Source organism: Manis javanica, chromosome 17 (genome assembly GCF_040802235.1).
Source record: "Manis javanica isolate MJ-LG chromosome 17, MJ_LKY, whole genome shotgun sequence".
NCBI classification, from domain to species: Eukaryota; Metazoa; Chordata; class Mammalia; order Pholidota; family Manidae; genus Manis; species Manis javanica.
The window spans coordinates 1,362,600-1,378,228 of NC_133172.1; the positions used below are offsets into that span (position 1 = coordinate 1,362,600).

Sequence of the window (15,629 nt, forward strand, 5' to 3'; positions counted from 1 at the left end):
TGTGCTAGCAAAATGCTACCACACTGGGTGGGTTTCCAGGTGTGTCCCTATCACACACTTATCCACCAAGACCAGACCTCAATCATCCATCTCATTAATTAATATCCAGTGTAGAGGAAACATGGTGGTGGGGGGAGTGCCAAGCATGTTAGACAGCTTCAAACAGATGCAAAAAACAAATGCAGACCATAGCCAGTTCTGATTGGCAAATGACTAAGCAACTCAATAAATAAATAAATGGTCCAAAAATTAAAAAATGAAGTGACATTTATATGTCAGTGTGACCTATCAAACGTCTTATAGATCCATTTTGGATTTGATTGCCTTAAAGAAACAAACATGTTTTTGGGAATGCTTAGCATTGACAATATATTTCTTTGACTCCTCAAATATTTTGGTTGAAAAGTTACTATGTTTTGGAAATGCATTCGGAAGTGATTAAGCATTGAATGACAAATGTTGGGATTATAAATAAAATTATCCAGCAATATGCATGGGGATGTATGTAACAAGAATGGCCATGAATTGACCAGTACTGATAGAAGACTGGATGGGTCATGGGGCTTCGTAACATGCTCCTTTTGTGTATATATTTGAAAACGCACATTATAAAGGGTAGAATATGTCCTATCAATTTTATGTTAGGATTAAAAAAGGCAGAGGAAACTTTTGGTTTCAGTGGTTCAAGCAGTATCAAAACACAAATTATATATTTTAAATATGCAGAATTTATTATATGACTATTACACTTCAATAAAACTACTTTTTAAAGTAGATGTAAAAAGTACTCAAAGGTTGTCACTTCCAAATTACTTTACAGTGTTGTACTCTTCTTTCTATTGCTGAGGTTATCTGTTGCTATGGTAGCAGAAGGGTGGGAACAGAAGTGTCCCACTGCACACCTCTTCCCAAAGACATGTTCAGGTGCAACTTGAAATTGGCTAGGATGGGAGTATACACACTGCAGAAATTCACAAACACTACAACACAGATTATTTTATTGGAAGGCTGGATTTAAGAAAGTGATGGTCAGTAAGTTAATTGTAGATTATGCTAAAAAGCATGTAGCCTCTGTGAATGTTATACTGTGAATAGCAGCAGAAAATGAGAAAATATTCTTACAGTATTCAAAAACAATACTTCCATTTAGCAATGGCTTTGTCACATATGTCTTCATTAGTGAAAGGGAAAATGTCACCCAACATCTATTTTAAAATAAGCAAATGGGATTAATGATCATTTTATTAAACAAGCTAAACAAGTAGCAGATGAAAACATCAAAAAAGCTAAACTTCACGAAACATCACAGAACTGCAATTCAAACTACATGGAGATGATATTACAGCTAAAATTGAAAAGTATAACATAACCACCAACCAGGCATTGGCACATTGTGGATGAACACGAGGTCTCATAAACTGCTGGTGGGAACACAGATGAGCACAAGCAGCTTAGAGCACAGTTGGGCAGTTTCTTCAGTACTCATACATCCACCAACTCTATAAAGTATTGGCAGAAGAGAAATTCATATAAAGAATTATATGCCTACATTCACTGCAGCTTTATTTCTAACAAAACCAAATGAAACAACCCAAATTCCCCTTAACAGATGAGCAGGTAAACCAATAGTGGCACAAGCACAGAGAAGAACATTACTCGACAGTAAAATAATGAACTATTCATATAAGCAACATCAATGATCTCTAATTAGTGTAAAAAATATCAGAAAAAAGTAAAAACACTGTGATTCGATTCATGTAAAATTCCAGACAATGCAAACAAATTTATTGTTAAAGAAAGTAAACCACTGGACTCCTGTAGGACTGGAGAGGACAGAGAGAATATAAAAGGGCATGAGGTATAAATAATGGACATATTCAATATCAACATTATGATGGTTTTATAAGGTTTATATGTGTGGCAACATTTTTCAAATTATCCACCTTAAATATGTATGTCAATAATGTTTCTGAAAAATAGTTCAAATTAAAAAATCTGAATCTCCCACTCTTTTTGGAAACTAGGTTTCACAACCCAATACTAACTCCACTCTATTTTTCCTTATTCCCTGGTAAGGGTAGCCCTGAAGCAGTGTAGGGGATGGCAAGCAATGGAAGCTGTTCCAATTTGGCACGTCAAAAACACTGGCTGGATCACAAAAGCCACACCCCTGCCAACAAGCTCTCCATTCTCTGCCCGTATTCGTCTGCGTTCACAGCAATGGATTTGAAATGACAGCCCAGAAAGAATGGGAATTCACATTTCTGTGACAATGACTTCAACTGCACTCCTGCACTCAAGAGTTCACAGCTCTGAGGGTCCTGTGATTCTGCGCAGCCAAAGCCATGGGGACATCTACAGATGTACTCAGAACAGGCACATCCCATCTAATTTGCTGCAGGCTCCTCTACTGTTTACTAATCACACCCAGGATTCCAGTACCAATTATACTTGAAACCTGGCTCTCATACTATGAGGGGCAATACCACTCTATGGAATTATGCCCGTCAGGACACTTGGCTCCTTTGTAGGACCTGGTGACCACCTTCCCCTCCAGTACTGGGCACTATGTGACACTCTCTGGGAACAAGACAACAACTTCATGACATTCCCAAAGGCGCTAGAGCTGCCAAAACAAGTGACACCTCCGAAGGGTGACCTTTGGTCTCACAATATATGGAGGCATCGAGGCCACAAATGAGAACCATCCTAGGTCTTTGGCAGCAATGCAAATTAGGCCAAAACTGGAATGAGAGCTGTCATGCAGCACCTGCTGATGTGCACACTTGGGGCCCCCACAAAAGCTGTCCATCCCTTCATATAAACAGAGCCCAGTTATGTTTTTCACCCACCTAAAATAGTAAATACCACCCCCAAGATTAAAGGTAGATTAAATAAGACATTTATTACTGCATGAGCCCAGAGCGATGTGAGGCACACAGTTACCAGTTGGTGACTTGGAGGCTAGAAAAATCAAATACAAGTGCTATGTGAAATCAACAATTTCCAATTTCCATGCAGAACGCCCTACGGGCAAGCCTCTACCAGAGCCCACTTGTAGCCCAAACTGGATCATGTTCATCCTTAATAAGGAAAGGGAAATTACAGTTAGGTCACAGACTACTCAAGATTTCCACCAGAGATTGGGAGAGAACACGGATGTCTGCCTTGCCTTAGCACATCACGGTGACTGATGCCCACTATGCAAGGTGGTCGAGGTGAGATAGCTTCTACCAGCAAGACTGGCAGTGATAGCAGCCTGGCAAGAGCCCTGTGGGGTTCATGATGTGCAATACAGCTCCAGTAAGCCTCACATATGCCTGGAACACATGGGTCACGTCATGCCTCCAGATGTTTTTTGAAGTATGAGGCTCCACTGCAGGTAGATGGCTCCCCCACAGAAGCTGCTTAGAGCTGTCACAGGTGAACAAGAAGACAGGGCATTTCCTTAAGTCCAAGACTCTTCTCAAGTTTGGACTTTCTGGTCGAAACATGACACACTGGAGTGAAAGATTTCCTGTATTTCATGCACTCATGGGGCCTCTCCACGGTGTGAAATTTTTGGAACTTCATGGAAGTTAAGACTGGAACGTTCGCTAAAGGATTTGCCACATTTGATGCATTCATAAGGCCTTTCTCCAGTGTGAACTACCTGATGTTGAATGAGGACAGACTTTTGCCTAAAAGACTTTCCACATTGGCCACAGTCATAGGGCTTTGCTGCCGTGTGAATACTGCAGTGCTGAATAAGGCTGGTGCTCCTACTAAGGGATTCCCACATTCACTACACTTATAAGGCTTTTCTCCGGTGTGAATTCTTTGGTGCTTAGTGAAGCTGGCTCTCCTGCTAAAGCATTTCCCACACTGGCCACATTCAAAAGGTCTTATTCTACTGTGAATTCGCTGCTGTTCAACAAGGCGAGAGGTTCATTAAAAGACTTCCACATTCAGCACATTCATAAGGCCTTTCTCCAGTGTGATGTCTGTTATGTCCATCGAGCTTAGACTTGGATCCACAGGCGGTCCCACGTTCTCCACACTCATAAAGCCATTCACTAGTGTGAACTCTCTGGTGTCTAATGAGGGTGGCTCTTTGGCTAAAGGATTTTGCACACTGCATACACACATAAGGCCTTGCTGTGGTATGAATTCTCTGGTGTTGAATGAGGGTGAAGCTTTATCGAAAGAATTTTCCTCATTCAGTATACTCATAAGGCTTTTCTCCAGTGTGAGTTCTCTAGTGTCACACAAGATTGGATCTGCACCCAAAGGCTTTCCCACATTCTGCACACTCATAAGGCCTTTCTCCACTGTGAATTCTGCAGTGTTCAATGACGTTGGAGCATTGGCTAAAGGATTTCCCATGTACACCACACTAAAAAGGACTTTCTCCAGCGTGAACTCTCTGGTGTATAATGAGAGTGGCTCTTTGCCTGAAAGACTTCCACATTCACTGCACTCATAAGGTCTTTCTCCAGTGTGGACCTCTTGAAGTTGAAAAAGTGAGTATTTGCAGTGGAAGGCTTTCCCATATTTGCTAGATTCATAAGCACTTTTTGTAGTGGAGCCTCTCAGATGATAAAGAAAACTGTGTTTGTGACTAGAAGCTTTCCCATATTCACATGACTTGCAATGACTTTTTCCACCATGAAAGGCCCCCGCACACTTGGTGCTTTTCTTTAGGTTATCATCATTGGGAATGACCTGGTGCTGGAGAACACTCAGAGTGGTTGGGGTCTCCTTTTCAACCTTCCTACAGGTGAAGGGATTTCCTGACGCACGGAATATGCAGCTCCTTACAAAGGAGGGCCTCTCCGCATTTCTTTTCTCTGGGCTGTAATGCTTCTGAACCTGGTGTAGATTTTGATGTGCCCCAACCACGTATGCTTTTTGCACAGGTAGATTACAGAGGTACAAAATGTCTTTCAGGATTGGGACACACTTCTCACAGGGGTGAGTGTTCCCAATGGATAGACCTACCTTTGGAATCCCGACCTGTGACAAAGCTTGTATAGACACACTCTGTTCAAAAGGTGTCTCTTCATTCTCTATTCCATGCCAAGAAACTGAAAGAATAGAAACACTGATGAATCATGCTGACTATGGTAGAAGAGTATTAATCATTCTTTTCTAAAATTTTGTGTAATACAATGTTTTGGCATCTTAACCTTGATGGCTGAGGAGACAGTGACTTGAGCAACACTATAAACCAAATGGAACTAACAGACATAGTGTTATTTCCATGGAACAGCAGCACAATACACTACTCAAGACTTCAGGGAGAATTCTCCAGGACAGGTCATATAGTATGCTACAAAACAAGTCTTAACAAATTTAAGAAAACTATAATCATATCAGGTGTCTTTTGTGACCAAACTTTGATGAAAGTAGAAATTAATAACATTAGAAGAATTGGGAAATTCACAAATGTGTGGACTTTAAACAACACATTCTTCAACAACCAATGGGTCAAAATGAAACCAAAAGGGAAATAAGAAATGTCTTGACACAAATGAAAATGAAAATACAATATAGCAAAACTTATGGAATCCAGCAAGAATGGTTCTAAGAGGGAAGGTTGTAGCAGATACTTACCTACATTAAGAAAAAGTGAAAGCTCTTAAATGAACACAACTACCTCCCTAAGTCAAAGAACTAAAAAAGAACAAACTAAATCCAATGTCAGTATAAAAACAAAGCAAAACTGAAGGAACAAAGCAGCAGCAGACTCACAGACTCTGAGAAGGGACTGGTGGTTACCAAAGGGAAAGGGATGGGGAGGGTGCGTAGGTGGGGAGGGAGGGAGAAGGGGATTAAGGGGCACGATAATTCACAATCACTACATAGGAAGGTCACTGGGAAGGCAGTACACATGGAGAAGAACGTAATGACTCCACAGCATCTCACTACACTGATAGTCAGGAACTGCAATGCGGAGGTGAGGACTTGATAATATGGGTGAATGATGAAACAGCGATGTTGTTCATGTGAAACCTTCATGAGATTGTATATCAGTGATACTTTAATTAAAAAAAAGAAAAAATCTCAAAAAACTAAATCCAATGTAGCAGAAGGATGGAAATAATAAAGATTAAAGTGGAAATAAAATAGACTAGAAAAACAATAGAGATGATCAAAATTAAGAGATTTTTTGGAAAAAGATTAAACTGACAAACCTTTACATAGACTAATTTAAAAAAGACTCAAATAAATGAAAGTATAAGTGAAAGAGCAGACATATCATTTATGCCACAGAAATACAAGGATCATAAGAGACTACTATGGGCAATTATACATCAATAAGTTGCAAACCCTGAAGAAATGGACAGATTCCCAAAAACATACAACCTACCAAAAAATCATGAGGAAGTAGAACATCTGAACACGTCAGTACCAAGTAACGACACTGCGTCAGTGATAGAAAACCTCCCAAAAAAAGAAAATTCCAGGATACGATGGCTTCCCTGATGAATTCCATGAAACACATAATGTCAATCCTCCTCACATTCTTCCAAAAAGCTGGAGGGCTAAACACATCCAAACTCATTTTACAAGGTCAGCATTACCCACACACCAAGGCCAGATAAGGAAAACACAACAAAGAAAATTACAGGCCCAAATCCCTGATGAACATAGAATGCAAAATCCTCAATGAAAGACTCGTAAATGAAATTCAGCAGCAGAATAAAAGGACCACACACCATGTCCAACTGAGATTTATCCATGGGATGAAAAGGTAGTTCAACAAATGCAAGTCAACAAATGTGGTACACAGTAACAGAATGAAGGGTAAAATCATATGATTATGAAGTACATACAGAAAAATCATGTGACAAAATTCAATATCTTTTCATGACTAAAAAATTGACCACAAATCAGGTATATAAGGAATATACTTGAACATGATAAAGCCCATGTATGACAAGCCCACAACTAACATCATACTCAATGGTGAAAAGCTGAAAGTTTTTCACTAAGATCAGGAACAAGTCAGGATTACTACTCTTGCCACTTGTGGTCAACACAATACTCGAAGTCCTAGCCAGAGTAATCAGGCAAGAAAAATAAATAACAGGTATCCGAATCAGAAAGGAAGAAATAAAATTATCTCTGTTTGTGGATGACATAATCTTATATACAGAAAACCCTAAAAGACTACACCAAAAACCTGTTAAAATAAATCGGTAAAGTTGCAGGATACAAAATCAACATACAAAAGTCAGTTGCTCTTCTATACACTAACAATGGACTATGCAAAAAAGAAATTAAGAACTAATCCCTTTTAAAACAGCATCAAAAAGAATAAACTGTTAAGGAATAAATTTAACCAAGGAGTTAAAGGTCTCTACCCTGAAAAGCATAAAATGTTGATGAAGGAAATTTAAAAAGACATTTAATAAATGAAAATATATCCTCTGTTCATGGATTAGAAGAATTACTGTTAAAATGTCAATGCTACACAAAGCAATCTACAGATCCGGTGCAATCATGTTCAAAGTTCCAATGGTATTTTTCGCAGAAGCAGAAAAAGCAATCCTAAAATTTATATGGAACCATGAAACACACTGAATAACCAAGGCATTCTTGAACAAGAACAAAGCTTCAGGCATCACATCTCCCGGTTTCAAATTATATTACAAAGCTACAGTAATGAAAACAGCATGGCACTGGCATAAAAGCAGACACATAGACCAACAGAGCAGAACGGAGAGCCCACAAATAAACCCACAAATACATGGTCAACTGATCTTTGACAAGGGGTGTTTGCAAAGGCTAGGTAAATGGGGAAGTGATGGCTGAAGAGTACAAAGTTTCAGTTAGCAAGATGAATAAGTTCTTGAGATGCATTGGAGAGCAGTGTGTACAGCTGACAGTACTGTACAGCACAGTACTCCCCCTTATCTGCAGGGGATATGCTCCAAGGCTCCTAGTGGATACAACACCCGAAACCACAGAGAGTAATGAACCCTACATACACTACGTCTTTTCCCTGTAAGTACATATTAATGATAAAGTTTAATTTATAAATTAGGCTAACCTAGGGATTCAGAATTAGTAGTAAAATACAGTATAATGGATTAGAACAATATTATATGATTTTAGAATTATAATATACTGTAAAAAACTTCTGCGGATGTGCTCTCTCTCTCTCACAATCTTACTGTACTATACTCACGCTTCTTCTTGTGATGAGATGATAAAATGCCTACGTGATGAGATGAAGTGAGGGGAATGACATAAGCATTATGGGGTAGTGTTAGGCTACTGCTGACCTTCTAATAGTAGGTCAGAGGAGGACCATCTGCTTCCAACTGCAGTTCATCACGGGTAACTGAAACCACAGAAAGCAAAACTATGAACAGTGGGGGAAACTATTGTACACTTGAAATTTGCTAAGAGGGAGTGTTAAGTGTGCTTACCACATGCAAACACACACACACATAGTAATGCTGATAATAATAATAAAGGAGTGAGAAGAAACTTTGGGAGGTGAGAGATGTGTCTATGGCCTTGATGGTTGGTGATGGTTTTACGGGTGTATACTTATCCCCCCACCCATCAAGCTGAATCCATGAAATATGCACAGCCTTTTACATGTCAATCATTTATCAGTAAAGAGGTATAAACAGAAATAAATGAATAAATACCTTTTAACATTTACTAAACAGCACCAATAGCCAAAATTCATAAACTTAATCATTACCAAGGCTCAAATTATACCAGCACTTCCCACTGCCCGTACACTCTGCACCCCTACACTGTCAGGAAAGTGACTACATATAGATCAGAGAAGAATGGGTGTGCCTCGTTTGAACTGTACCCTTTCCTAAATTTCCCAATGTCACAGCACCCTTTAAACAAAAGTACCCACACTGGGCACAGATGGTCTAATATGACAAATAATAAATTTAAATTAACATTAAGTCTTTGACACAAATTGGCTTAATAAAATAGAACACCACAGACCCTCAATTTAAAATAGCTTACATGACCTGATGTAAGTTAAAACAGGGCCTTCAAGCATTAAAACTTATTCCATAACATCTAATAAATAAAGGGTGATGAACCTCACCGCTTCTTTGTTCTACAGCCAAATGGTGCCTGTTTTTACATCTGGAAAAATAAGAGGTGCTTTCTGGCCAGTTACCACAACCTTAATGCTGTGGTGCCATCCATTACGACCCCATATCCATTATCCGTATAATTACAATTACCGACTCAATTGGGTTGGAACACAAGGTGCCACAGACCTGGACACAGTCATTCTGCCAGGGGGAAGGCGAACCAGGTGGGATGCGTCAGGCTAACAGCAACACTTCTGGAGCCCAGGACCTTCCCAGCATGTTTGGAGTGAGAGGACTCAGGGCTTTTTAAGGTGGTGAACACAGCTCAGCGCTCTCCCCGCGGCACATACGCAAGGAGGTGAGGAAGACAGCAGAGCCCAGGGTCTCGCTATGGAAAGGGCAGAGTTGCCTTGGGAATTAAAGAATAGAAAGAGACCAGGTGCTGGAGTGAGGTGAGGGCCTTACTCAGAGAGGCCATAAGTGCCACGTTCTCCAGCATCACCTTGCGGTACAGGAGCCTCTGGGCCTCAGCAAGGAGCCCCCACTCCTCCCCGGATAAGGAAAGGGCCACGTCCTCAAAGGTCACACAGCCCTGCCAAGATGGGGAAAGATCATTCCATGATCAACCTCTCTCCTAGGACCCCAAATTCATCTACCCAGACGTTCATCCCCTGCTCACCTTCCTTTCAATGTCTGCCCTTAGAGGACATACCAGGCCCCGAGGCCACAGACACCTGCTTCTGCCTCGGGGTATCATGGCCACTGAGTGTCCCACAGCAATGGGCATGCGGACAAGGGCACACCATCTCCGTCCTGAGCCTGGCTTTAGGGCACACACCGCCTAGTCAGGAAATTCCCCGTAAGTTCCCCGGATCATGGGCTCCCAGACACAACCTACGCGGGCGTGCCCTTCACCCCGAGGTGCTCCCGGTCGCGGCTTAGGGCCTGAAGTGCTCACTCCCTCCTCACGCTGCACCGCGTCTCCCTGCTACCGTCTCACCCCACAACCACTGCCCTCCTGCCCAGACGAGAGGCACAGCCCTGGTCTCCCCGTATGTTGCCCAGCATAGGGCAACCAGACGATGCCTGGCGGATTCAGACAGGATCCAGTCCTGCCTAGATGGCCGAAGCCTCCAGCTGCCAAGGGGAAGAAACCTGCTTGGCAGGCCTCGCTGCCCAGTTCTGCCCCTGGCTGGACCTCGGCCGGCAAGAACCGCCTGCAGACCTGAGACCCCCATGGCTCTCTTGCACGTGTGCCGCACGTGCTGTCCCCCACCAGGGTCTTCCTGTCTCCATCTGATCACCATTCAAAGAACGGCCCCAGAGCTCCTCCACCTCAGGCCCAGGGACTCGCCCAGGTGCTGACTTGTGCCTCTGCTAATGCTGCCTCTCTGGAACACCCAACACACCTCAGAAGTCACGACAAAATCCTGGTGACTCCCACATGTGAATAAGCACCAGTCTGGGCTTCAGTGTCATCTTGTCTCAATTACCCCTGGGTTTCCACATTCCCCGCATGATTTCCAGGGAAGCCTTGGACACCTGCCAGACCATTCGCTTTCCCACAACCTCCCCACAGCCACTTCTCTTCCTCGGCTGTTTTGGGGATGAGACCCACCCCTCCCAGGTGTCCAGGCAAGGGACCCAGTGCCAGTCCGTCCCTTTCCCTTGCTGGGCTGCTAATACCAATGTCATGATGACCAGAAGCCCCCTCTTAATATGACCCACAGTCACACCTGGTATAGATACTGGAATTCCCTGGAAAAGCTCAGCCCTGCCTCCTACAAATAACACATTCTGTTTTCTATGTCTGGAACAATCTTACACTTAATTGTATTGGTTGCCAGCAATAGGAATCATATAGACTCCAGCCTGGATTTCCAACCCTGCGTTTAGGTTTCTACAGACTCCAGGCTCATGGACTGCAAGAGTGACAGTCAGAGAGTCGCTGAACACAATCTCAGAGAGAAAGGGTGGGGCCAGGCGCACTGAGGGCCTGGTAAATGTCCTCCACTCACCTGTGTACAGTCCATAAGTGTCGCTGCAGTCACGGGAATGTGTGGAAAGACGGGGGTCATTAGAGGGACGGAACATGGCCGGGCTTCATAGGCTCAGGCCTCCCTGACCAGCCCTGGAGCCAGGTGACCTGGGATGGCAGCATTATTGCTGAACCTCAGTCCTCCGCTGAGTCTTACAGCTGTGAGGCCCCGGACAAGGACTCAACCTCCCTTCGTCTCAGTGTTATCACCCCCTCTCCAGTCTGTCCCAACTATGAGCAACTTTTGGAAAACTTTGAAAAGCGTAACTGCGATCATGCACCCCTTCCTTTCACAACCCTCGGTGGCTCCCGATGTCCTGAGAATGAAGGTAAAACCTTAATAGCCTCGCCTCGCTATTCCAGAAGCAGTGGCTCCGGGCCGGTCGCGCCTCTGACTTCCCAAACTGTCCTTCTGCCTGTAACACTTCCACTCCTCGTCACAACGGCTGTCAGATACGGGGGGCCCACCCCTGGCCGCCCCGCTGCTCTGGACACTGGGATCGGGGCTGGATACACGTGAGCAGGCGCCCCGCACTCGGGGCCTTAGGGTCTGGGCAGGGCACACGGGGTAAGGGCGCCGAGGGCCCGGAGGAGGAGCCTCACCCGAGCCGGGTCCCTCAGCCGGACGCCGCCGTCGGACTCTGTGGGCGCGGCGGGGTCCCAAGTGCCGGCTGCACGTGACGAGACCCGGGCACGCTCGCTACCCGCCGCCGCTGACGCTCAGACCGGCCGCTGTGCGGTGCGACGACCCCTCCCCGATCGCCTCCCAGCCGTCGTCACATGGGGCCGGGCGCCGCGTTCATCACGGACTCGTTCCGCGTCAGGGCGCAGAGCCTCCAGAACCACAGCCTCCGGCGCGGGGCGTCCCTGCCGGCCCTCGGGCCCGAACGCCCAATCGCCCTGTCGTGGGTGCCTATTGGTCGCTGCCTCGGGCCCTTTGCATTATGGGTAAGGTAGTTCCCAGCCTTCTCCGCGGGGCGCGCATATGCCAGGATGCCGGAGTCCAGAGGCTGTCCCGCAGGGGTGCGGTAAGGGGCCCTCCAGCCCCGGGACTCAGGCCGGCAGCCCCGCCGCACAAGGGGATCCTCCGAAGGCACCGAGCCCTGGGGTGGCCGCGCGCGGTGGGCTGGGCCGTGGTGGGCTTGGAGGTGGACCTCGGGGCGCCCTGGTTCCCGGCGGGGGGCGCCCCTGGGGCCCGGGGGGAGAGGCGTGGCTCGGCGCCTGGCCGAGGGGAGGGCAGCGCGGAATCTGGGGCCACGGTTAAGGATTCAGCCCCGCAGCGCGGCCATGCAGGCCCGGTCGAGGTGTCGGACCCCCGGAGCCCAGGGTCCTCCGTGCCCAGCGCGGCCGCCTCCCTCCCCGCGGTGCCCTGGCCGCGCTGTCCCCCATCACCCGCCACCGCGGATCTCAGAGGCTCTGCTGCCCCGAAGCCAGTCGGCTCGCGGAGGACAGGAACGATCCAGGGTCTCTCGGGAAAAGGGGAGCAGTGGGACCCGGCGCTTTCGTCAGGTTCCGGGCTTGATGGTCCGATGGAAAAGCACCCCGAGGGCGCCCTGCTACCCCTCGGTGAGGCCTCTCTGGGGCGTCCACGGCCCGGCCCGGCTCTTCAGGGAGGGGCGCCCCCCTGGTCGCTCGGGTTCTGGTACCGCCGCGCTGTGCCCCCTGCACGACCTGAGTCCGTTCCAGGCGCCCCACACGTGCGCTCTCGTCCCTGGGCGCGCCCCGCACCGCCGTCGCCCCGCTGCTCTCAGCCGACACCCTGGTGACCCCGTGCAGACTGCGGAGGCTGCTTCCGAGCCCGTATCCCACGACCTTTGGGGCCCACGCAGGGATTCCAGCCTCAGGTTCAGCCCCGGGCTGTGCGTACGTGGAAGTGCAGAGAACAGCTGAACCCCCAAAGCTGCTTTAAGGTAGAAAGAAAAGCGTTTAAAGCCGGGGAGACCCTTCCAGGAGGAGAATTACTTGAGTTCGGGAAATTATCGTGCCCCCGCGGCCCTGCGAGCACCCCCCCTCCTCCCCCTCACTGTCCTTCTGTCGTCCGAGCGGATGACCCGCTCTGCTGCTACAGGCCGGCGGCTGGCGGGCACCTCGAAGCCTTTGTCTACGGGCTTCCCAGCGTTCAGCCCCTTCCTGCTCATTTGCAGGGAGGCTCGCGTCTCTCGCCTTTGTTTACTTGCCAGACGAAGAAAATATTTTTCCTAACTTGATTGTGACCATAAGACTGATCTCCCCGGGAAATTTAATCATTTCTCTCATCTGTTAATATTTAACACAGTAATAATTTTCAGTCTTCATATAAGTTTATTATTCTGTGTAAAATTGAGTAGTTAGGTCCTGGAAATCACAATCCTAATAAAAATGTGTTGAATATGTATGTGTTTATGGAAATATTACATTGTTTTAGCTACATCAGTGGAAAAATTCACATTTTGAAATAGCTTTGAGTTTCGGGATTGAGGAAAACTGTCAGTTTGGGTGTTTTTGGTGTGACTGTGTATATATATATGTATATGAGTAAAATTTTATGTAATATTGTATTTGTCACCTTTATAATTTTCAAGTGTACAATTCAGTAGCATTAGGTAAATCCGCAATGTTGTACATCTACCCTCACTATCTATTTGCAAAACTATTTAGGAACGCAAAGATAAACTGTGTAATCATTAGTCAGTAACTCCCCATGTGCCCCTCACTCCAGCCCCTAGCAGCTTCCGACCTACTGCCTGTCTTTATGGGTTTGCTTATTCCCCCTGTTTCTTACAAGTGGGACCCTACCACGTCTATTCTTCTGTGTCTGGCTTGCACCTCTTAGCACAATGTTTCAAGGTCCATCCATCTGTGATACACGTGAGAGCTTATTGCTTCTTATGGCTGAATAACAGTCTGGTGATTGGGCACGCCGCATACTGCTTTTCTATTCATCTGTTGACAGACACTTGGCTGTTTCCACGTTTTAGGCGTTCTGATTAATGCTGCTTTGAACATGTACAGGCTTGTATTTGAGTCCGATTTCAAGTTTGGGGGGTTTACGCCCAGGAATGGAGCTGCTTGGTCAGATGACATATCCGTGATAAATGTTTTCACGAGCTGCTAAAGCGTTCTATGGCTCCACTGCCTGTCACACTGGGGTGTTTAAAATTCACAAAAAAATCATACGAGGGTTCCACCTTCTCCAAATCCTCAGCAATACTTGTCATTTGCTCTTTTGAAAACGTCATCCTGGTAGATGTGGGTTGGCATCTCACTGTGGTTGTGAGTTGAATTTCACTGATGACCAGTGATGCTGACATCTCGAGTCACACCCGGGACCCACTGCTCCCCTTTTCCCGAGCGACCCTGGATCGTTCCTGTCCTCCGCGAGCCGACTGACTTCGCAGCAGCAGAGCCTCTGAGATCCGCGGCCGCGGGTAATGGGGGACAGTGCAGGCTGGGCACCGCGGGGAGGGAGGCGGCCGGGCTCAGCCCGCAGGCCCCTGGGTTCCTGGGGCCGCATCACCTCGACCGGGCCTCCATGACCGCGCTGCTGGGATGAATCCCCAGCCGCGGTCCCCGTGTCCGCGCTGCCCTTCCCCGGCCCCGAGGGACTCCCCCCGCCGGTACCAGGGCGCCCCGAGGTCCGGCACGCCGGGTTGCGAGCAGAACCCCAGCCCGTGCGTTGCAGCGTCCCAGGAAGTTACGGGGTCCTGCTCCGCGCCCACCACAGCCCGGCCCGCGTCCGCCCCATCGCCCGCGGACACCACAGGGCTCGGTGCCGCCGACGGGTCCCTGTGTGCGGGTGAAGCTGCAGGCGTGAGCCCCGGGCCTGGAGGGCCCCGGTGCCGGCCCTTTGCCGCACACCTGCCGCAATAGCCTCGGGGCATCACGGGGCAGCAGGAAGCAGCCTGGACCCCTTGGGGCGGGGTGGGTACCCGCTGCATTCTCTCCCGAGACCCGCGCTTACCTTCATCCTGGGGCTCTAGGAGGCGTCCGCAGCTTCTGTTTCGTCTTACCTACTATAGTCTACGTTAAATTTAGCACTTCTTTCCTATTTACTGTGTTTCCTTAAATACCCTAAGACTTGTAGGTTTGTTTGTCTTTCTTATATCCTAACTTGTCTCATGCACATACAGTAGTGAGTGAAACTCACCGCTCATTGAATATTTATTAAAGAATTGAATAAACAGATCCACATCCATTTTCTTTCTTTTTACTGTTACATCTACCTTACAAAGTCCTTTTTAACTACACCTACAAACATTAATCAATGCTTTCATAAATTCAAAAAAATCAAATTTATAGAATATTATCCTGAGTGGCCAAATTTTCACCATAGCCATTGCTTACATAATCCTCTTTTCCTAGTTTCCAGCATGTCCTGTTCAATTTTCCCTTAGATTTTTAACTTAATTTTTTATGCTTATGTTTTCCTAGAGCTCTCCAGCCACTATCTTTGAATTACTATGTAATCATTATTAACAGCTGTCATTGATTTTCATCTCATACGTTTTTCTGAGATACAAACTCCCCGATACAGACATGATCTATCC

The 15,629-nt window shown here is 46.5% G+C and overlaps 1 protein-coding gene across 1 annotated transcript; it reads right to left on the reverse strand.

The window, feature by feature from the left end:
* Nucleotides 1-705: 705 nt before the first annotated feature.
* LOC140847201 (uncharacterized) lies at nt 706-11,997 on the reverse strand. The gene is made up of 3 exons (XM_073226762.1): nt 11,707-11,997; nt 11,084-11,211; nt 706-5,066 (listed from the first exon to the last, which is right to left on the reverse strand). Exons 2-3 carry the CDS (start codon nt 11,157-11,159, stop codon nt 3,931-3,933), a joined length of 1,212 nt encoding a protein of 403 aa, XP_073082863.1. The 5' UTR covers nt 11,160-11,211; nt 11,707-11,997; the 3' UTR covers nt 706-3,930.
* Nucleotides 11,998-15,629: the final 3,632 nt, after the last annotated feature.

Bases quoted from the DNA above. Each gene is read 5' to 3' on its own strand.
- LOC140847201 (XM_073226762.1), bottom strand. From the start codon at position 11,159: ATGTTCCGTCCCTCTAATGACCCCCGTCTTTCCACACATTCCCGTGAC. The intron at 5,067-11,083 runs GTGAGTGGAGGA...CTATTCTTTCAG, and splicing joins CACTTATGGACTGTACACAG to TTTCTTGGCATGGAATAGAG.